The 22,597-nt window shown below is 43.5% G+C and overlaps 2 protein-coding genes across 3 annotated transcripts; both read left to right on the plus strand.

Annotated features, from left to right (window-relative positions):
* The first annotated feature begins 1,086 nt into the window (after nucleotides 1–1,086).
* Nucleotides 1,087–10,800, plus strand: a1cf (apobec1 complementation factor). 2 transcript variants are annotated; one of them, XM_070926888.1, is made up of 12 exons: nucleotides 1,087–1,188; nucleotides 1,408–1,542; nucleotides 1,646–1,776; nucleotides 2,154–2,392; nucleotides 3,611–3,775; nucleotides 3,995–4,092; nucleotides 4,445–4,582; nucleotides 6,076–6,220; nucleotides 7,828–8,072; nucleotides 8,841–8,977; nucleotides 9,646–9,800; nucleotides 10,646–10,800. In XM_070926888.1, exons 1-12 carry the CDS (start codon nucleotides 1,087–1,089, stop codon nucleotides 10,798–10,800), a joined length of 1,845 nt encoding a protein of 614 aa, XP_070782989.1. The 2 variants fall into 2 exon arrangements, with proteins under 2 accessions (XP_070782989.1, XP_070782990.1); XM_070926889.1 differs by having other exon boundaries at nucleotides 7,852–8,072.
* A 4,486-nt stretch (nucleotides 10,801–15,286) lies between these two features.
* LOC139303490 (phytanoyl-CoA hydroxylase-interacting protein-like) lies at nucleotides 15,287–21,771 on the plus strand. The gene is made up of 6 exons (XM_070927330.1): nucleotides 15,287–15,329; nucleotides 19,063–19,259; nucleotides 19,847–20,021; nucleotides 20,557–20,674; nucleotides 20,773–20,953; nucleotides 21,397–21,771. The coding sequence occupies exons 1-6, from the start codon at nucleotides 15,287–15,289 to the stop codon at nucleotides 21,769–21,771; spliced, it is 1,089 nt and encodes a 362-aa protein (XP_070783431.1).
* Nucleotides 21,772–22,597: the final 826 nt, after the last annotated feature.

Here is a 22,597-nt window from a genome sequence, read left to right on the forward strand (position 1 = left end):
AGTAGGTTTACTGATTATTATCACATTGTCTTTACATTGCGTCATATGATTTCTTTTGGAACAAAGGCTGATACACATTCATGTAAATAAAGCTTATTTACATTTGAATCAACACAGAGATTGTTTATTTTCTATGACCTTTATTTCATCAGGCCATCATGAGTACATTTTTAGAAGGTGGGGACATTTTTGGACAGTGAGGACATTTTTAGGGAGTGAGGACGTTTTGTTTCTCACTTCTTCAAAAGGTTGTTTGAGCTTTGAGACTTGGTTTTAGAGTTTTAGAGTTTTAGATTGAGGCTAGAGTTACAGGATTGGGAAAATATGTGCGTGTTTAATACATTTGGGTCCCATAATTCCCAAGTGAAACCTTGTATGTTCCCACAGATGGACAGTCTGTCTGTCTGTACAGAGTCTCTGTCAATGATTACTGAACAGACCTTGACCTCTCTGCTGCTCACTTCAAAACACGACTCGTATCTGTTGTTCAGAGCAGGAAAACAGGCCGGAGAATCAGCAGCGCTGTGAGGACACACAGTCACAGTGAGGACACCACCGGGACTGTTGTTTTTACTTCACCTTTATTTGACAGGGAAGAAAACTGAAAGCAATGCTGTCTTTGTCAAGAACATCCTGCTCTTCAGCCACACTAACAGTTACTATCCTTACACACTGGAAGTTTAACCACAGTCTGACCTGTTGGACACTGAGTCGGGGTGAGGGGCCTTGGAGTAGAATAGAATAGATATTATAGTATGTTTCAATCCTAGGTAATACTTTTAAAGGGTTCATCCTCAGGGGAGCAGGAATATGATCAGAAGAGAGTTATGGTTAGATATTTTAGTGTTGGAGTGGTGGAGGTCTACATCTCCATCTACAGCGTCAGTATTCATGCCAGCTCTCAATTATTCTTCATGTGGTATCAGAATGTAACTTCAAAAACTCTGCATATCGAGGAACCACAGCGGTTGAGAAACTCTGATTTGAGGCTTAAAACAAAAATAACACATATGTTGGTGTTTTCTGTCATTTTCCAGTGAGCACCCCTAATTTCCCTGATTTACATATTGCTGTCAATCACACCCAATGGAATCCAATCAGAAAGCAAGCGGGGACGGACTGGCGGGGACGCAGAAGGAGGCGGCACTGCGGGCGCTCATGCAGCGCACAGGATACCAACTGCAGCAGGTAGGAAGCTGAAGTGAAGCTAAATACATCCTGGAGATTTCTCTCAAACGGATTCTGGCTGGAAGAGTTTAGATGTTGGATGATGTTGGTTTAGATCAGAAAAGAACAGGTTACTGGTTTTACTACATGACCCTTGATTCTCAGATAGAAGAAAGATTTTTAGGATCATTACTGTGTGTTTTTTCCTATATTCAGTCTTTATTCTTGGATGTGTTTCAGGAGAACGGCCAGCGGCGGTACGGTGGCCCACCGCCCGGCTGGGACGGCCCCCCGCCGGAGAGAGGCAGCGAGATCTTCGTGGGGAAACTACCGAGAGATCTGTTTGAAGATGAACTGGTTCCACTGTGCGAGAAGGTGAGAGAGGGAGAGTGTTTTGTCACTACGCTAAAATATCTTGTTCCAACAAGTTTGCATGTTGTTCTCACATCTTTTTGCATTTCTCTCTTCCTCTCTCCAGTTCGGTAAGATCTACGAGGTGAGGATGATGATGGATTTTAACGGGAACAACAGAGGTTATGCCTTCGTCACCTTCAACACCAAACAGGAGGCCAAAGCAGCCATGAAGCAGCTCAACAACTATGAGATCCGGTCAGGATTTCTTCTTTTATTCGTTAAAAGTATCTGACACATTGAATGAACAGCTCTCTGTACTTCACCAGCTCCTGATTCACTATGAAGCTGATCAGATTCAAATGTTGATCTGAATCAAAGTTAATATTAGTTTATGTTTTCCATTGATCTTTACTAATAAACAGCACATGGAGAGATTCATTTGGGTATTTTGCTAACCCGGGGACCGGATCCAAAATGGAACCGGCCATTGGAACCCATCCCTACAATCTTGCATTGCATTAGCAATGCCTTAGCAACTGTAGTTTTAACATTTAATTATAATTTACCTCCTTTAATTTGATTTTAATTGTTTAAATTTGATCTCGTCACTGTGCTTCTCTTCTGTCTGGCAGAAACGGCCGCCTCCTCGGGGTTTGTGCCAGCGTCGACAACTGCCGTCTGTTTGTGGGCGGGATTCCCAAAACCAAGAAGCGCGAGGAGATCCTGTCTGAGATGAGGAAGGTCACTGACGGGGTCGTAGACGTCATCGTGTACCCCAGCGCCGCTGACAAATCCAAGAACCGAGGCTTTGCCTTCGTCGAGTACGAGAGCCACCGAGCGGCTGCCATGGCCCGCCGCAAACTTCTGCCAGGTAGACGTCGAACACTGAACATTCAACTTTTATGTCAAATATATGTCATGTAATAATACAGCTGAGAGCAGGGAGTGTAGCGGTTAGCATGAGGTAAGGCTTTGAGATAAGCACGCTAACATGCTCACAATGACAATGCTAACATGCTGATGTTTAGCAGGTAGAATGTTTACCATGGTCACCATCTTAGTTTAGTGTGTTAGCATGCTAACAGCTGAGGCTGGTGAACGTCATCAGTTCTGCAGGTATTTGGTCATAAACCAAAGTCTTGGACACATGAACATGTTGACCTGATGTTCAACATCTGTAATGGTTTACAGTTATTCTAAAGCTGCCAAAGTACCAACATTACCCTTAACCCCTTTAAAGTGTCAGACACCTCGTAAAAGTAAACACAACATGATAAAAAATGTCAAAGTCTCCTTTTGATTGACAGCGTTATCACCAGCCAATCACAGAGAATCCTGTGTCACTGGGTCAGTGTCCAATAGAAGAAGAGCTCTGATGGGTTGTGATGATAAGATAAACTCTATATGATGGGAGTGATCACAGCTATCTGAAATAACCACAAACACATTTAAAGACCCAGTTTCAGTTTGTGTGGATTAGAAAACATTTCATGGACATTTTACTTGTTAACCCGTCTGATAAAGAAGTGCTGCTTCTCCTTGAGGCTGAAGCTGAAAGCCTCAGTGATAACATAGAGAAATAGATCATTTGCGTAACAATGACTCAGCAACTGCAGATGCTGAGTCATTGGTGCTTCTGTTGGGCAAAAAACGTTTTTCAGATGGAAAATACTACTGGAGGTGTAATAGTGCACGAATTTGTTCCAAGTACTTTCTTCAGTTCAATAATAATAAAAGCAAACAATTGCTGCTGAATACGCTTTAATTAGGTCATCTGAGCACTTCAGTGAGCTCCACCCCAAAAGCATGGGTCAACCTTTGTCTGTTAGCAAAACAATGCTAGTTGGGTTAGCCCTCTGATGTAAAGATCAATATGTTATCAATATGCTGCATGATGGACAATACTTGACTGACAAAATGCCAACATATGAGTGCAGTCATTTTCACAGTAAGATTCATGGCCAAAGACCGTTTAATGTTTAGGTTTTCAAAAGAAGTGACACACGTGGTGTACTGTGAGCTAATAACACTAACAAAGACATTAAAGACGATAAATAACAGAATGAAACCTACTTGTGGTCTCTCTCAGGTCGTATTCAGCTGTGGGGTCATGCCATCGCCGTGGACTGGGCGGAGCCTGAGGTGGAGGTGGACGAGGATACCATGGCAACCGTCAAGATACTGTACGTCAGGAACCTGATGCTGCAGACCACAGAGGAGATCATCGAGAAGGAGTTCAACAGCCTCAGACCAGGTACTACAACACAACACAATCCAGCAGTCAGCTCTCAAAGAGTGTCCTTGCATGCACCAATCTTTACTTGTTTTATGCAGTTGTATATGTTTTCTAATAAAAAACTAAACTAAAATGGGATAAAAATGAAATATTAACAGGATGGTCTGAACTTTGCAGCTCCAAAAGGCTGAATAAAGATCCAAACTTTACTTTAAAGAAGAGTTTCTTGTGTGACAGGTGCAGTGGAGCGAGTGAAGAAGATCAGAGACTACGCCTTTGTCCATTTCACTCAGAGAGAAGACGCCATCAACGCCATGAACGCCCTCAACGGAAAGGTCAGCAGCTGTGGGGCCAACCTGAAACATCTACAGACACATGGATGCAGCAGAAATATGAATCCAGAACACTGACAGGGACATTTTACTGTGATACTGACAGTACTTATACACTGTGATACTGACAGTACTTATACACTGTTACTGTGATGCTAATATACTATTACTTCAGGAAGGTTTGAGTGCAGGACTTGTACTTGTAGTGTAGAGTATTTAGGAGTATAAGCGTGGCATTAGTACTTTTACTGAAGTAAAGGATCTGAATATTTCTGATGGCATGTGACTAATGTACAAACATGGACTAAAAACTAAAAAATATTTTTAAGTGTGTTTTTTGTTCTCTTCCCTCCAGGTGGTGGATGGGTCTCCTATCGAGGTGACTCTGGCCAAGCCGGTGGACAAGGACAGTTATGTCCGTTACACCAGAGGGACTGGAGGACGAGGAGGACCACTACTGCAGACCGACTACGCTGCCTACACTCTGGGACAGGTACGGTACCGAACACACCACAAACTGTGACACCAGGTCCTGCAGGAGGAACAGGTTTGTTTAGGTGGAGGAAACATCAACATGGGTTTATGATTGAATGATTTATATTTGTTCTCTGAGCATAATGCTTGCTGATCTGATCTTTACAGCTTTTAGAAGTCTCAGCAGGATCTTGAAATAAATGTGCGATCATATGTATATACAGTATACACCTTAACATGAAGCTGTTTGTGTGAGAGTTTGGAGTTTCTTTAGCCATGCTAGCAGCACCAGCATCAGGTCAACATGTTAATGTGAAATGTGTATGACCAAATACTTGCAGAACTAATGACATTCCCATCAGCCTCAGCTGTACTTTATGTTTACTGCATGCTAACACGCTAGACTAAGATGGCGAACATGCTCAACATTATACCTGCTAAACATCAGCATGTTAGCATGCTGTCTGGATTTTGTTTTGTGCGTTCATTTACGTGGATATGATCCTTCTTAACTGGATTATTCTAATCAAATTTTTTACATATACACATAAACAGTATTTTTATTATTTTCATTTATTTATTTTTCATTATTCACGGTGCTGACAGAATACTAAAGGACTGAGTAGTTGTGAAGTTGGCGTATAGCCTTTACGATCTGTTATGTTTGTTACTATAATGAAGTTCATTCTTTTCTTTTTAAAGCAGCTTTAATTTTTATTTTTATAGTCTGGAAGATGTTTTATGGCTCATCAAATATGTTTAAGGATACAGCCTTAAAAAGAAAAAACGTCATCGTATATATAAAATATTGTAACATCAACTGAAGGCTAACGTCCCTGAAGACACAGCAGTAGTTGATGTGATGCTTGGCTGTCACTGTGGTCAACATCTCCATCTAGTGGACAGTTTAAATCGTTGCCACAAAATGAATGAATGAATTATTATCATTATTATTAGGAGACAAACAGAGATCAAACCTATTGACCTCATGCAAAGCTCTCATCTACTGATGTCCAGCTGACTGCACAAAGCAGATGTATTCAGTTCATACTCACAGTTCTTGTGTGATTGAGTGCACACTTCTTACCAACACTCAGCTACGATAAACTCTCCCATCATTCACAATATTTTTCATTGTTTTTTCATTCATTATATCTGTTTGCAATATATCACTCTAAAATAAAGTAACATTTGAGAAACATTTCACAGTATTTGGTCAGTTAACATGTTGACCTGATGATGGCGCTAGATGAAGAGTCAGAGGATCACCAGAGTTCTTACAGTTCATCCTGAGGGGACCATGAAGGTCTGAACCACATCTCATCACAGTCCATCAGCAGATGTTGAGATATTTCACTGGGTATTTAAGAGCTTTGACCTGATGATGGCGCAAGATGGAAAGTCAACATTTATCTGACTCATGCTCCAAATCAAAACCTTTTCCTTTTAAGAATCATTTATATCAAAGATAAAAAGTAAAAACTCTTTTCTTCCCTCCTCCTCCTCCTCCAGGTGTACGACCCCTCAGCGGCGTATCTTGGTCCGCCCGTGTTTTATGCCCCCCAAGCCTACACTGCCATACCAGGACAGTTCCGCTTCCCGCCGGCCAAAGCTCAAGTTGGAGGTCGAGGTCTGATCAGGACGCCGTCTGTTAGAGGTGAGGACGGACGCTCTTTGCTTTCCTCCTAATCTTAAACAGAAGAAGCTGAATGATCCTTCTTCACTGGCTGGATGTTAAAAATGATGTTACAAGGTGAGCTCACATTCACAAATAGAAACATAAGAATGCTTCAAGGGTTTCAGAAAAGCACCAGAATTAGTTCAAAGTTAGTCTCTCTGTCAGTTTCTTCTCTGTGGTGTAACAGCGAATCTCATGTTTGGGGACCGCAGGTCGGTTTTAAGGTCTCAGATGATAGACTTTATTGCTAGCATAGAGATCTTCCTATAAAAAACAAAAACATGCAATGTCAGTCTTTTGAACTGAAAAAACCCTTTTGCTTCTGTGTGAGTCTGAGCTCCCTTGCAGCTGTTCTTCAATAATATTTAACTTTATCGTGTTAAGAATTTTGAGGCAAACCGCTGCTGTCAGTTGAAACCTCTCCAAAATCTCCAAAATGTCGTGTTTGACAGATATTATACTTTCAGTTCAAATAAAAAGCTACACAGCTCGAGGGAGAGGGTTTTCACCGGACAGCTTGCACGTTTCCACATCTAGATTTCAGCTGGTGAACTGAGCGCTCGCTGAAACCTTCCTCCACACAGTAACTGTCCAACCACAGCTTAGCAACCGTAGTCAGAGAGATACAAAGAGTTTCCAAAACCAAAAAACAGAAGAGCAAAAGTAGAAGGAATTCAATTCAATTCGGTTTCATTTATATCACATAATAATAACAGTGGTCATCTCATATAGAGCAGGTCAAATCCCAGGTCATGGCTAGCACATCCACTGTGTGGGAGCTGGTCCTGGATGCTATCAGAGCTTCAGCTAACGTTAGTGTCCTGATCTTTTTTGGATATGGGGAAGTTTACACTCCAGCAACCCGGGTCAGCGGTACTGGAGATAGAGTTACGTTAGCCCAATTAGCTAGTTAGCCAAAGACAGTTGTCATCTCAGTAAAATCAACGGTCACCAGCTAGAAATGAGGAGCTGCTTTTGTCTACTACTACTCTGAAATCAAGTACCCATTCTTTCAGAAATGACTATGAAGTTCGATGCTACATCTGCCACCGTTATAAACCGTGTATGTGAACTGAAGGGTTGACAGATGTGGCTACAGTAACTAAGAGGGTTTGGGTTTTGGAACGGTCAGTTTACCAGTAATATGATTTTCATGATCTGCTTATACTGCTTTAAAAGTCCAACTGAACTGTATTTGATCACAATCACCCAAATATAAAGAATGTTATCTCAAAATGATTTGTATGTCTGAATATTGTTGTTATCCAGGAATCAAATATGATCCACTGAATCAAAAGTGAGACTCTATTGTTAATTGGATATAAAATCTGGTGTAAGAATGGTGCAAAAAATGAATCATCCAGAGAAATAATCCTCAGTGACTGTTAGGCGCTGCAGCAGGATAGATGTACTGTTACCATGACTACCGCTGTAGTGCTAACACTGGGTAGATGTAAGGTGGAGTTCTGTTACCATGGCTACCACTGTACCTGTTCACTGAATAATTTGTTTGACTTGTCTGATTCTTCTTCCCGGTTGATTTCCGGTGATTTGATTGATTTCACTGCCTTTTCGGTCTCCTGTAGAAATTTACATGACTGTACCTGTAGGGGCTGCCGGGGTGCGGGGGCTCGGTGGGCGGGGCTATTTGGCCTACGCTTCCGGGGTCGGCGCCATGGGTCGAGGCGGCAGTGGTGGTGCCTCCTATGGCCTGAAGGTGGACAAGCAGGTGGAGGAGAAGCTGTACGACCTGCTGCCAGGTATGGAGCTGACCCCCATGAACCCTGCCGCCATGAGCCTGAAGGTTGCTGCCATCAAACCTGCACCACAGGTAACAGAACACACCTGAGAACCAGGAAACCTTTCGAGGGGTTATACTGGCCAATTACAACTTAGGTCTTATTTTTGTAGTTTTGTCCACCATTTCTATTGGTGATAACATTGCACTCACCAAATTACTTCCATTGGGATCAAGAACCAAAGTCCATTGTTGGATGACCAGGACATAATCAAGGATACTGAAAGGGTCATGTCCTCCAGGGTATGTTCTGGGAAGTACTATGGGGTACCGGGTGGTCGCTACGAGCCAGATGAGCTGTGATGGTGTAGAGACAAACACAGTCCAGTTTGTTTAATACTAACGTGAACAGAACGTTCCACATCAGCGGCAGCCATCTGGACTGTAGGCTCGTATTCAAGTGCAAAGGATTTGTCGTTCTTTGTGAGTACCCTTCTGCAAATATTACATTATGTAGTTGTCCCGCTGACTTGGATGAAGCGTATCCACACACCCACAATGAGAAGTCACCAGCTATGTTGCCTGTAGTGTCACAAAGAGGCAAAAAAAGATGACCTAAGAGAAATGTTGAAAGAAATTGATTAGGGATTCTTTGGCTGGAGAGCTGAATAAATATGGGTATTTTACCAACTTGGAACCGGATCCAAAATGGAACCGGCTTTTGGAACCCAGAGAGGCAGATAGGTGCCGTATCACCGTACTGGACTGTCGTGGTGAAGAGGTTTACTGGTTGATCTATGTTCCAACCCTCCCCTACGGCATGAGCTTTGGGTAAAGTCTGTCTGCCTGTCTGTCTGTCAGGTTCTGGAGGAGATGTGTCAAAAGAATAACTGGGGTCAGCCCGTCTATCAGCTCCACTCTGCCATCAGTCCAGACCAGAGACAACTCTTTCTCTACAAGATCACCATACCAGCTTTGGCTACACAGTACCCCAACGTGTAAGAATACTTCTGCTACTGCTATCAATGCTGCTATTACTAAAACTATTACAACCACTACTTCTACCACTACTCCCATTACTAGTACAACATCTAGTCCTGCTGCTACCTCTCCAACTGCTAGTCCTAATCCTACTAGGACTACTACTGCTCGTCCTTACAGAAAGCTGTCTGAGCATTTATTCCATATCCTGTTATCACTAGTTCGGTCTTTATCGTTCTAGTTGAACAAAATCTCGTACTAGTCATTGTTTTTCAGCAACTAGTGGTGCTTTATACTATAGGCCATATACTCCCACTCCACTGCTGCTAATACTATTACTTATACAACTGTTTCTACTAATGCTTCTGCTACAACTACTAATGACAAAAAACTAGTATCAAGTAGTGGTTACTGTATATTAGTGGACTAGTCAATCAGTGTACAGGTTAGTTTCACCAGTCACTTAACTTTATGCATATGGTGATTTTCCATATGTTTGTCATGATATATTTATACTGATATCAGAAAATATCCACAATTTTGTGAAAAGAATTTCAACCATATTGCCAGCCCCTACTTTGGCCTGTAAGCCCCTATATCAGCTTTACATGCACAAACTACTGCTCATGCATTGAAATGATTCTGTATTATCCAGCTACATTAGATTTGGATTCTCTCTCTGCAGCCACCCCTTCACGCCTGCTAAGCTGTGTGCTGCTGTGGAAGAAGCTAAAGTCCATGCAGCCGAGCACACCCTGCAGACACTTGGTCTGCAGACAGAGGGCGCCGCAGACACCAGCTGTGCTACTGCTGCCGCTGTGGCCTCAGTAGCCTTCCCAGGTATGTGAAGGTCCGTACCCAAAGCCAACTAACTTCTTACTCAACAAACCTACTAACAGACTCTCACCTGACGCTCAGACGGCATCATCTCTCTGATGGTAACAGAAAGACAATAAGGCTGTGAATGATGTTAGATAAAAAATCACCTCCACTTATAAAAAGGTTTTAAAGCTCCATGCTGGTGGTTTTGAATGCTTTAGCACATTAACAACACAGTATTTGACATTCATGCTTAACAGTACATTTTCTCCAACGATAGAAACATGACAAGTGGCCTCGAATAGACACCGCTTTCTGGGAATCATTTGACAAACCTGCTCCCAAAAATATCAAACTGGGTGACGATGTTTCTCCACATTTTTATGGAGACAGAGATTCATTCATGCATGTACAATAACCATCCGTGCACAGTTGAATAATTCATTGTAAATGAGGGTTTTTGGTTGTAGTTTATTAAAGTAACACGTGGGAACTCACTGTTACGTCTTTACCTCCAGTTTAATACTGTCGCATTCATTTAGAACTGCAACCAGACACCTGCGTCTGAAGGTTAAACCACACCTGCCAGCCAATCAGAATGGATCGTTTTTAGTAGTGGTATACTGTATATCAGGTCTGTCTGTGTGTGTGTGTGTGTGTGTGTGTGTTAGGTCAGCTTGTTGTGGAGTTCTTCTGCCCCCAAGTGGCCAAAAAGAGTGCTTACTGCAGGACAACGAGAAATACTAATCCCACTAAATTACTCATCAATGACCAACTAACATATATAATGACAAACTTCACAGCTTACTGCAAAGTGAAAGAGTGGTTGATAAAAGCTCGCGAGTCGTGGTCTCGTCTCTCACCAGGTTACACTCTGGCGAGCCCGGCAGCGTCTGCGGTCGCCTCCCAGCTGAAGCAGGCTGTGTCTCTGGGTCAGGACCTGACCGCCTACACCACCTACGAGGGCTACCCGGCCTTTGCTGTTGCGACGCGCCACACCGACGGATACGGCGTTTTCTAGAACAGCGGTTTCCAAAGAGGACAAACACTCGTAGCTGAGGACACATTCACACTAAACTGCCTTCTTTCCAAAGTTTGTGTTTCGCATTTTAAATTTCAAAAGCAAATAGTGTGAATGCACCTTTGTGCTGCTGGTTGCATGCTGGCTGTGGTTTTTACACTGAAACAAAACCTTTGTGGACTTTGGTCTCGTCACAGACACATTTTGAAAACCGCTGCTGGAAAATGTTTCGGACTTGTCCGTCGCCCTGAAACAAATTCCTCACTTTTCACATTATCTGTCTCTGCTCTTCTACCTTTATTTGATCTTAATTATGTGTACGTACGTATCTGTGATTCATTTATGATTTTATGATTGAAGTATTTGGCAAACGGCCTGTGATTGGCTGTAGGTTTGAATTCATGTTTTGATCAGTTCATGTTTTTTTTCTAGCAGTTTTTAGCTTATTTGCATGTTTGTAGTTGTTTGTTTACAATATTCCAAAACTGAATTAAATAGATTTTGTTATTTTATCCCATTTTGTAACCCTGAGTTATTATCTCAAAGATAACTGGGATTTGTAGTTCTTTTGAATGTCTTACACTTTCTACTGCAAAATTTTGTTTTGCACTGTTGTGTAGTTCTGACCATTTCAGCTGGATTGTTTGTCACAATACTACAGAAAACAACCTGGAGATTCAGCTGAATTGTGGACAGAGTCTGGGACTTTAAAATGGAAACCCTGTTGTGGTCGCTGAGGCATTCTGGATGTTTTAGTTTAACAAACTGTGAATATGTAGTTTTTAGTTTGCGTACATCTGAAAGGAATCCAAGTGAACATTGTGTCGTTGTGTTTATTCTTTTTGTCCTCATATCTGATGTGTTTTACATTAACAAAAAGACTAAAGCTCATTTTCTCACTCAGCAAAAAAGCTTCATTATGACTACATGTAAAGCTGTTGTTCTGCTACATTGACGCTCAGCATATTAAAAAAAGACAGCTGAACGTAAACCTCAGAACCAGGAAAAAAACATCAGCTGTCAAAATGTTGTAGGTCTTCACTGTCGTGTGCAGACTTTCCCTTTTATTTGATATTTCTGTCTTTTTAAGTTTCAGTATTTTCATGTTCATATCGTGTGTTTGTTCCATTTCTGCTGAAAAAGATCTGACAGCTGCAATCCTAAAACGCACCTCGTCTCCAGATTTGTCAACCCGATCACCAAACAACATCAATATTTGTCGATTCTGCAAAACCCCAGACTACGTTCATAGCTTTTTTTTGTTCAATGCTGACGGTTTAGAAAGTTTCTCTTTCTGCATTATCTGCACAGGGTAACTACAGTGTGGTCAAGGTTAGAAAGAGATTGTAGTTATGGTTAATAAATTATGATTAGGCAACTAAAACTCTTGGTTAAAATCACACAACTCAGGCTCCCAATTAGGAATGAGCTGTGTCTCTTAATGACGGTCACAAATAAGACAAAGGCATTCAGTCTCAGTTCAGTTTTTGGTGGTGGCTTTGAGTAGGACAAAGTGACATCGTCTTTCCGATAATAACGAACGCAGAGTTAAAAGCAGTAGACGAACGGCAGCACAGATCAGTTTTACAATTGACGACACACGCTGACATCCGAGTTGTGAACATGCCAAAGCAGAGACAGTATTAAAGTGTGTGAAGCACTTAGAACTTATTTTTATACCAGGAAAAAGAATAAATATCCAGACGCTATTTGTATCGAGTTATTTTGAATTCTCTTTGCCTCCATAATTGACCTGGAAACAGAAACACTGAGTCAGTACTAATCTGTGATGAGAATAGAATTGCAGGTGTTCTGGATGGTTTCCATATCATAGAAGGAAACTGCTTTGATAACGTGTGATGTTTCATGATCCATAATCTTCCTGAAATAAAGAAACCGAAATCTGAAGAAGTAGCGGCTCTACTGTGTCTGTTTGTGGGGCATTAAGTCTAAACGTTTCTGTGCATTTGGCTATCAGTTACCATACATGCTCACTGGTTTTCTTCAGTCATTTCAGAAGTCGTCTAAAAGGTAAAACGTGTTGCTGCATCACTCCTCTATTCAGTTCAATGAACACAAGCCAAGAGCTTCGTTCAGCCCGTCCTCCAATCAACAGAGATGTGTACAGTACCTTCTGGATGAAATAGATGACAGTGACGAACAACAGCAGAGTCAGCGGCAGGACGACCAGTCTGCTGATGAAAACCGCTGGATCTGATGAAACACGTTCAGTCATCACATTAGATCACATGACATCAGTACAACAGCTCCCGTTAAGCACAAACTTCAGTGACATTAAACCCCCGAAAATCATTGAAGTCACTTCAACATGTAGCTGTTTGATTCGGTTGTTAGAGAATCGGGTTGTCTGGTCCTCTCCGTATACTGATGATGCTCAAAACAAAATGTGGATAAAGTTGGTTTGAAAGAATCAATTAAAGCCTGGCGAGTCTCCTTAATGCACCCATCTACTTAGTGACACAAGTGAGTGTTAACAATCAACAACATTCACAAAAAAAAGATAAATGATAGAAACAGGAATTTAGTTCATTTGTTTGCATGTGAAATGAGCTAAGAAAATCAAATACTGCACAATAAAAACTGTACGTCACGCAGGCCTCACTACTTAGATTGAAAACAGCCAGAGGGCACAAACTACAGGAGGATCCTAAACCAAACCCACTTTGTATTTTACTCATGAATTACTAGATGGATGGTTTAGTTATTTAGTTATTGCAGTCTTGTCTTCGTCTCATAGGAAGTGATTGTTGTAAGAGAAATTAAAACTAGAAATGTATAAAACGTATAAATATTTTCCTCTGCCACGAACAGGTTAAACTCAGTCATTAAACTCTGACTTTAACTGAATGTTCACTTCTACTGAGGTTTCAATGCAGGACTGTGACTTTAATTCAGTATTTTTACTCTGAGGTTTTGCACATTTCACACATTCATCATTAAGGCAGAGTCCTACCTGACCTCCACAGCAACACCATCAGCAGCTGATCCATGTTCAGGTAGAGCGTCTGTCTCTTCTCGTCTGTCGGACTCGTCAGATCTTCCTCTGTTAATCAGAGTTCATGTTTCCTTTTCTTCTTTTATCTTCTCCTCAGCTTCATAGCATCAGTTCCTCCTCTCCGACAGGAAGCTGATGGCAGTAACCGCTCTGAGCTCTGAGCAGCTTCATCATGTGACTGACAGTTAAAGTGGACTGTCTATCATTCCGGTGGGTTTTGGACACACGGTTACAGCTGATGACCTGCTGGATGACCCTCTGACCCCCCAACATCCAGAGGGGTGAGAGGAATGAAGTGATTGCAGGGCAGATGGGAGTCGCAGAAACTGAAATGGAAAGAGAAAAGACAGGTGAAGAATAACCTGAAGAGAGGGACAGACAGGCAGAATGAGCAGGAATACACACAATAGGTGGACGTTGTGACACATGTCAGCCAATCATGTAAGACCTGCCTCTATTAAGCTAGCAAGCTCAACAACAGCTACCACATTTAGCCATTTTGCACCAGTTAGCGCCTGTTAGCTAGAGCAACAACAACGCCATCGTTTTTCTGAATCGACCAGTGGTCATGTGATAGACAAAGACTAAAGCCTCCCCAGGGGGTGCTGGAGAGTTGAAGAGGAGGCAAAGATACCACAGGAGATGAAGTGTATTATGCCAGTGAGGGTCCTCACAAGTACAGAAGAACAAATGTGTGTGTGTGTGTGTGTGTTTCCTGAGTTGGCTCGTTAATCTCCTTATATAAGCGCTTGTTTAATTCACTTTTCCGTGCGGTCTGTAATAATCCTCCTCCTCCTCCTCTTCTTCCTCCTGCTGACATTATGTTTTAATCCACAGTTGATGACATAATCTCATTTTGTCACTCGAACAGAGAGCGCAGACTTCCACCCAGAGAGACTGAAGGACTGTTGTTACTGATGTGATCAAATACAAGCTGCATTTTACTGTATGAACTATTTTCTAACACTGTGTGTGGCCATGTATTACTCACTTTGTGGGGACATCTGTTTACATAGTCACATTGTGGGGACTCGCCATCCTTATGGGGACAAAACATCACAGAACTTATGGCGACATCACAGACATCTGGAGATACGTGGTTCATCACAACTAACACACAGTATATTATTATTATTATTATTAAATATGGATTAAAGTTAATTTTCTATTAAATCCTGACAAAGAATCGAGAGAGAGAGAGAGACAGGTAGAGAGAGAGAGACAGGGAGACAGAGAGAGACGGAGAGAGAGAGACAGAGAGACAGAGAGAGAGAGAGACAGGGAGAGTGAGAGAGAGAGAGAGAGTGATAGAGCGAGCTGCAGTCAGACTGAGGCTGAGTGAAATCTGAGCAGAGCTCCACAGCTGCTGAACTGTTGAACTGATGGTCTCCATGTTGTTTTGTTGACGTCTCTCGGTGACTTCCTCTTGTTGCTCTGGATGTGAACATGACGGAGCCTCCTGACAGCAGCATGAAGAGCCTGCAGCTGCATGACAGGGAAGGTCAGTGTGTGTGTGTGTGTGTGTGTGTGTGTGTGTGTGTCCAATATGAAATGTTGACTTCACTTCATACAGAAGTTCTGATAATAACAAGACAACAACCTGTCACCTCTTTACTCTAGTAGGGGGGCAGCAGGGGAGGCCAGGGGGGGTCTGTGCCACGGCCACCCCTCTGGCTCAGCCCCGAGTTCAGACGATGGATGGATGATACTTTCTCTGTGTTAGACAGACATCACTGTGTCTGTGTCTCATCATCTGGTTTAACAAGATCATCACGTTCACTTTGTGAAAAAACAAGCAAAGTTTCTTGTAAAAACGGAATAATTTGATATCTACTTATAAAATACTGAACATAAAAATACACCATATATGTCATGTTAGCGCAGCTCGGTCGTCTCTGAATCAGCGTGTTTCTGCTGCTGAAGGTTGTTGAAGCAGTCACTGAGGCGTTCAGGGGAACCGGATTCGCTCTGCTGGTTCAGTTGTTCAGATGAATCCTGCTGGCTGAGACTCACACAGCTGCTGTCACAAGTCACGACTCTGAAGACTCAGTGAGTCTGTCGCTCCTGGTCTATCTGTCCTGGTTCGCTCCTGGTCTATCTGTCCTGGTTCGCTCCTGGTCTATCTGTCCTGGTTCGCTCTCGGCTCCTGGTCTATCTGTCCTGGTTCGCTCCTGGTCTATCTGTCCTGGTTCGCTCTCGGCTCCTGGTCTATCTGTCCTGGTTCGCTCCTGGTCTATCTGACCTGGATCGCTCCTGGTCTATCTGTCCTGGTTCGCTCTCGGCTCCTGGTCTATCTGTCCTGGTTCGCTCCTGGTCTATCTGACCTGGATCGCTCCTGGTCTATCTGTCCTGGTTCGCTCTCGGCTCCTGGTCTATCTGTCCTGGTTCGCTCCTGGTCTATCTGACCTGGAAGGCTCCTGGTCTATCTGTCCTGGTGCGCTCTCGGCTCCTGGTCTATCTGTCCTGGTTCGCTCCTGGTCTATCTGTCCTGGTTCGCTCTCGGCTCGCTCTTGAACCCTGACCCTCCTGCTGTGAGGCCACTTTGTAACAGACTTGTTATAAAAGCACGTGTCAGCACTTCATCGTGGTCTCATTTTGTATGTGAAGTGAGTAAAAATACTTGATTTAACGTCCATGTGTGACTCCGACATGAGACCATGTCAAGTGATCAGTGACTTGATGTAAAAGTATTGTCTTATTGGTACCTCTTTAGTTATTAAAGTACTAAGAACTAAATTATTAGGTCTTTAGTTAGTTATTGGGTTCTTTCCGCCCCCCCACCTTCTCTTCTCTGGGACTCTGGTTCTTTGTGGACTCAGACACAGCAGATCACTGTGGCTAATTACCTTCCCATGGTCAATGAAGAGCCGCTTCACCTCCTCCATTCACTGACAGGATGGAGGGATGAGGAGGAGGAGGGTGGAGGAAGGTCAGCAGGAACTCTGCTTCTGCTTTTGTCTCCTTGGAGTCTGTAGTTGTGAATTCATCAGCGTAAGTTTGTCTCTCATGTTTCTGGTGTGTTACGATCTCTCAGGGTGTCCACACTACGACCACGGGTCATATGTGGACCAAGACCAAGATCAGGTTCAGGACTCAGACCTCTTCCTCCATGTGGCCGATGGAATGAAAAGTTTGGACAGAGTTTTAATCGGTTTCTTGTTCAAAACATCACATGTGAGTCCGTGTGGCAGTTTGTCCTCCTCCTCCTCCTCCTCCTCCTCCTCCTCCTAAACAGGCTCCTTGTTCAGCCTGCGAGGTCTCTGCGTCTCTGCTGACTGAAGCCTTTTGTCCTCTGAGAGAGCAGAACACAAGGAGGGAGGGATGAAGAGAGAGAGAGAGGAGATGAATACAGAGTTAGACAGAAACTTTTACTGCAACATGTTTGTCGGTAGAAGTGTATCATGTTACTGTGGTACTTTTTTATTCCAGTAACTTTACTTGTAATAAAGTACCTCAGATTTAGGTCCTTTTCATCTTATATGAACGGTGTTCACACCGAATGGAAAAAGATGAACACCTTTGTGTTTATTCAGTCTGTTCCCCACAGCTGTCACATGTGATGTCATGATGATGTCATCATATGAGGCTGTACCGCAGACTGTATATAAAGATGGCCGACGCGTCTCCACCGCAGATATCGATGGCCGCCCATATACCCACCCGACCCAATCGCGAGCACACCACAGTCAATCTCAGCTGTCAACGCTAACCCTTTTTATAGCATCAGATAACGAATTAAAACCAAACTGGTCAGAACACTTGAACAAACATCAGCTGATAAGAACTACCTGAAATGACAGAAACCATCTTTGGGAAAAATCTATTTGACTTGTTAGTTCGGTCCATGTCCCATCCGCCAATGTGGAGGGGGCGGGGTTTATAAGATATACTGCAGCCAGCCACCAGGGGGCGATGGAGATGATTTGGCTTCACTTTTGGAGGAGCTGTCATGTCGTCCATCTGTAGTCTATCTTTAGGTAGTTTTATTCATTTGCCAACTGGGAACTGACTCATGAACGACTCCTTTGGTTCTTTATTTTGTTTTTGTCTATTTTCCACAAGCTCTCTTAGCTCTTTCAGTCTAATAAACAACTCTATTAAATGCCACAATCATGTAAACACACGTGTAGTAGCGACTTTATTAAATAGATATTAATGGTGTGTTCTTGCTTTCCGTTTCATTGTTGCTGAGCAGCAGCTCACTCGTTCTTCGGATGGGGGGGGGGGGGGGGGGGGTAGACTTTCACAGTGACAATGCTAACACCCAGATCTTTATAATGTCTGCCATGTTCACCATCTACGTTTAGCGTGTTAGCATGCTAACATTGGCTAACTAGCAGTAAACACAGAGTCCAGCTGAGGCTGATGAACGTCATCAGTTCTGCAGGTATTTGGTCATAAACCAAAGTATTGGACACATGAACATGTTGACCTGATGATGGCGCTGATGAAGAGTCAGAGGATCACCAGAGTTACTACAGTTCATCCTGAGGGGACCATGAAGGTCTGAACCACATCTCATCACAGTCCATCCAGCAGCTGTTGAGGTGTTTCAGTCGGTCGCAGCAGATCTTCTTGTCTTCGACTCGCTGACTTCGTGGCTCTGATGGTTTGTGATGTGGATCTGAAGAGGAATGTAAGTCTGGGTCAAAGTAACAGCAAAGGGTTAATCCCTCACTGTGCTTTAAAGATGATAAGCACACACACACACACACACACACACACACACACACACACACTGCTGTCCAACATGAGGTAATAGGGACTCATGACATAATCCTGTTACATCATGAGTGACCTCGTCCAGCACTGACTTTAAGCTTCAATAAATTATTCTGACTCCGTCAAACATCGTGCTCAGCTGGCAGCTGAAGCCTCCGTGTTGTTCAGAGATGCACCGTGTTTACAATCCCAGTAATCTCCACCAACAGAGGGACCAGAGTCTGGTACCAGAAGAGTTCAGGTTTCAGTTTGTAGTCAGTTGTTTGACCAATCACATGAAATATGATGTTATATATGGTCCTCTATGTGGTTTCACATTATGCTCCTATTATATTTGAAATGTTCACATTGCACATGTGAAACATCATGTGAATTCATGCGTTCTATTTTGACAGAACTGGTCAAACTGCTGGTTTCACTAACTGAATTAAATGTTCAAATGTTGTTGTGACACAAGAAACATCCAGTTCACCGTTTACAGCTGAGAGTACATGTGTCCGTATGTTCATGTACACTGACTCCAGGCACAGAGTCTGCAGACAGCGGCATCGGGGACGTGGACGACCTGCCGGTTCCTCAGCAGATCCGGATCAGTAACATCACCTGTGATTCCTTCAAGATCAGCTGGGACATGGACAGCAGAGGCACCGAGAGGATCACGCACTACTTCATCGACCTGAACAAGAAGGAGCACAAGAACCCCAACAAGTTTAAACACAAGGTTGGTACAACAACCAGCTGATCAGCAGGTCGTCTAGTTCCACCAAATGTCCCCGAAGTTGACAGAATCGCTGTGATGGTTTTGTTTTTTATTACTTTGAAATTTAAAAACACATCTAACAGCGATGAAGAAACTGAGGATCTGTCCAAAGGTTCAAATATTCTGAGAACCTTTCTGGATGATTATAACAGGAAGTGACAGATATCTATTTAGCAGATGGTTGGAGGCCGATCCACCCACAGAACTACAGAACTCAACATAACAGATGGAAGGACTGACTTTCCTACTAATGTTGAAGGATGAATTGCCCATTACAACCAGACATCTGTTGGAATTGTACAATTTCCCCCCGGGGATCAATAAAGTTTCTGATTCTGATTCTGGAATAAGGAACATCTCCTGTAATTGTATTTTAAATGATACAGACCATATGTAATATATCATGTTTGTGATGTGGAGGATGATGTTGCTGTTCTTGACATAACAAAGACTTAATAAAGGTTTGCTGTCGACTTCAAACATTCACATTTTCTTTGGCCGATGATCGCTGATTACTGTCCTCCACATCCTGCGTCTTTGTCTTTCAGGACATACCCACTAAGCTGGTGGCGAAAGCGGTTCCCCTGCCGATGACGGTGAGAGGTCATTGGTTCCTGAGTCCTCGCACAGAGTACACCGTGGCCGTCCAGACAGCCGCCAAACAGCCGGACGGAGACTACGCCGTCTCTCAGTGGAGCGAGATCATCGAGTTCTGCACCGCAGGTCGGACGCCTTAAACAGCCGTCAGCTGGCTCGCCTCACCTTGATCAGGTGTCTCTGAATGAAGAATAAGAGAAGTGGTTTGAGTTGAATGTTGTTCTGTTTGGACACCTTGGAGCGACTTCTCTAGCTCGTCTTTTTCCTGCTTGTGTGTTTCATGCGTAAAGTTGAGACGTGACATTATAATATATTTAATTAAATTAAATTAAATGTAAATAATTTCACCAGCAACTTTATAACAGTCTTCTCCTTGTGGTTTACCTCAGTCTGAGTCCTGATAGCTTCTGATTGGTTAGTCCAGTCACATGTGAGTTAGGAACAATTATTATTAGTTATTGTTGTGAAGCTGAAGGTTCATGTCCTCATATCACAGGTTTAGTTTGCAGACACGTATGTTCACTGTTGAAAATATAAACAGACTATATTCAGTTTCAGGTCAAACCATTAACGAGGTGTAATGTGAAGTGTGTGCACAGATTCACGTGTGTGTGTGTGTGTGTGTGTGTGTGTGTGTGTGTGTGTGTGTGTGTGTCTCCAGATTACTCCACCGTCCATCTGAACCAGCTGCTGCAGAAAGCCGAGGCGATCGCCGGCAGGATGCTGCCGTTCACCGTCTTCTACAGAAACCAACAGCAGGAGTACTTCCAACAGGCCAGGTGTGTGTGTGTGTGTGTGTGTGTGTGTGTGTGTGTGTGTGTGTGTGTGTGTGTATCTTTGTTTTAACCCCCCCCCCCCCCCTGTGTGCTCTGAACAGCCCCTCTTATCGCTCCAGAGATGCTCAGTGCTGCCGAATGCTGCCGTCAGTTAAAGACAACAGCGGCAGCCACGGGTCACCCATCAGCGGTAAACTGGAGGGGGTCTTCTTCAGCTGCAACACAGAGTTCAACACTGGAAAACCCCCCCAGGACTCCCCATATGGACCCTACCGCTTCCAGGTACAGCCATGGACAGACTCTGAGCCGATGGGCGCTCGTGGTTGTTTTGCAGGTTAAACTGAAGTCTAACTCCTGGTGGAGTCTGTGCTGCTGTTGAACTGTATTTTGTTACAGAGAGGTGTTTCTATTATTCTGTCCACCCTGGTTAGGCTCTCTGTTGTTTATCTGTGACATTAACATCATGTGATCAGATCCCGTGAGACAACCAGATGTTGAAACTCATCTGTATACAGATGGTGGATGTTCATCTCCTGCAGCTGTTTGACACTGACGTCATTAAATAAACCGGCAGCGTTTCAGTTCAGAGCTGCTCACCGGCCTCTGAGCATCACGCTGAATCTAAAGTGCTCCATGAGCTCTGGATCTGATCCTGAAACCAGACCTCTTACTGAAGAGTATCAGGAGAAGTGACTTCACATAACACTAAATTTGTTTCTGCACAGATCCGAGCAGACGTCCTCTTCAACCAGAACACCAACATCTACTTTGGGGATTTCTATTGCATGTACACGTCCTACCACTACGTCATCCTGGTCCTGGCTCCTGACGGCTCCAAAGGAGACGCCTTCTGTAAAGGGAGGCTGCCGGCCCTGGACAGGTCCAACAACTGCTTCTTGAGCTGCACTGAGGAGGACGACGGCTCGCTGTCTTTCCGTCACGCCCAGGACGTCATCCTGGAGGTGATCTACACGGAGCCGGTGGATCTGTCTTTCGGGATGGTGGCACAGATCAGCGGGCACCAGCTCATGAGTCAGTCCACCGTCAACGCCAAGAAAGACCCCAGCTGCAAGATCTGCAACATCAGCGTGGGACGTTAGCCAGATCTTTTGACTGGATGACCAGCTAACATGCTAATAACTGACACGGTGACTAGATGGTAGCTAACAAGCTGCTAACTAAATTCACCACCCACTCCTTGTGGAATGGCTGGCTAGCTAAGTGCTAGCACTGCCTGGCTAGCTGTCAATCCATTTAACTAAACACTAAATCCACTTTTTAATATTTGAAGTCACTTTCTTATTCTGCTATTATATGCCGTCTATCTCAGTCATCCAGATTCATAGAACCATAGTCACACATGTAACTGAAAAGAGGTCGAGAGGGCGTGACCGATAAAAAAAGAACTGAAGTGAAACCAGAACTTCATGGTTCTGGTCCAGAGACAAGAACACTTCCAGCTCAGCAACATGACAGTCCTCAACATTATGTCTCTGAATCATAAGTCAACATATGGACAGTTCACTGTCTGTAATGACAGCGGGACAGTCGAGTGTCTGCGGTTAGTTCACTGTCTGTAATGACAGAAGGACAGTCGAGTGTCTGCGGATAGTTCACTGTCTGTAATAACAGAAAGACAGTCGAGCGTCTGTAATGACAGCGGGACAGTCGAGTGTCTGCGGTTACTTCACTGTCTGTAATAACAGAAGGACAGTCGAGCGTCTGTAATGACAGAAGGACAGTCGAGTGTCTGCGGTTAGTTCACTGTCTGTAATAACAGAAGGACAGTGGAGCGTCTGTAATGACAGAAGGACAGTCGAGTGTCTGCGGTTAGTTCACTGTCTGTAATAACAGAAGGACAGTCGAGCGTCTGTAATGACAGAAGGACAGTCGAGTGTCTGCGGTTAGTTCACTGTCTGTAATAAC

Source organism: Enoplosus armatus, chromosome 20 (genome assembly GCF_043641665.1).
Source record: "Enoplosus armatus isolate fEnoArm2 chromosome 20, fEnoArm2.hap1, whole genome shotgun sequence".
In the NCBI taxonomy this organism is placed as follows: domain Eukaryota; kingdom Metazoa; phylum Chordata; class Actinopteri; order Centrarchiformes; family Enoplosidae; genus Enoplosus; species Enoplosus armatus.

What these genes read in the sequence shown, in the direction of transcription:
- a1cf (XM_070926888.1), top strand. Translation starts at nt 1,087, where the DNA reads ATGGAATCCAATCAGAAAGCAAGCGGGGACGGACTGGCGGGGACGCAG. An exon ending in CCATCAAACCTGCACCACAG is followed by an intron (nt 8,073 to 8,840) that starts GTAACAGAACAC and finishes TCTGTCTGTCAG; the next exon opens with GTTCTGGAGGAGATGTGTCA. An exon ending in GGCCTCAGTAGCCTTCCCAG is followed by an intron (nt 9,801 to 10,645) that starts GTATGTGAAGGT and finishes GTCTCTCACCAG; the next exon opens with GTTACACTCTGGCGAGCCCG.
- LOC139303490 (XM_070927330.1), top strand. Translation starts at nt 15,287, where the DNA reads ATGAAGAGCCTGCAGCTGCATGACAGGGAAGGTCAGTGTGTGT. An exon ending in CCAACAAGTTTAAACACAAG is followed by an intron (nt 19,260 to 19,846) that starts GTTGGTACAACA and finishes TTTGTCTTTCAG; the next exon opens with GACATACCCACTAAGCTGGT. An exon ending in ATGGACCCTACCGCTTCCAG is followed by an intron (nt 20,954 to 21,396) that starts GTACAGCCATGG and finishes GTTTCTGCACAG; the next exon opens with ATCCGAGCAGACGTCCTCTT.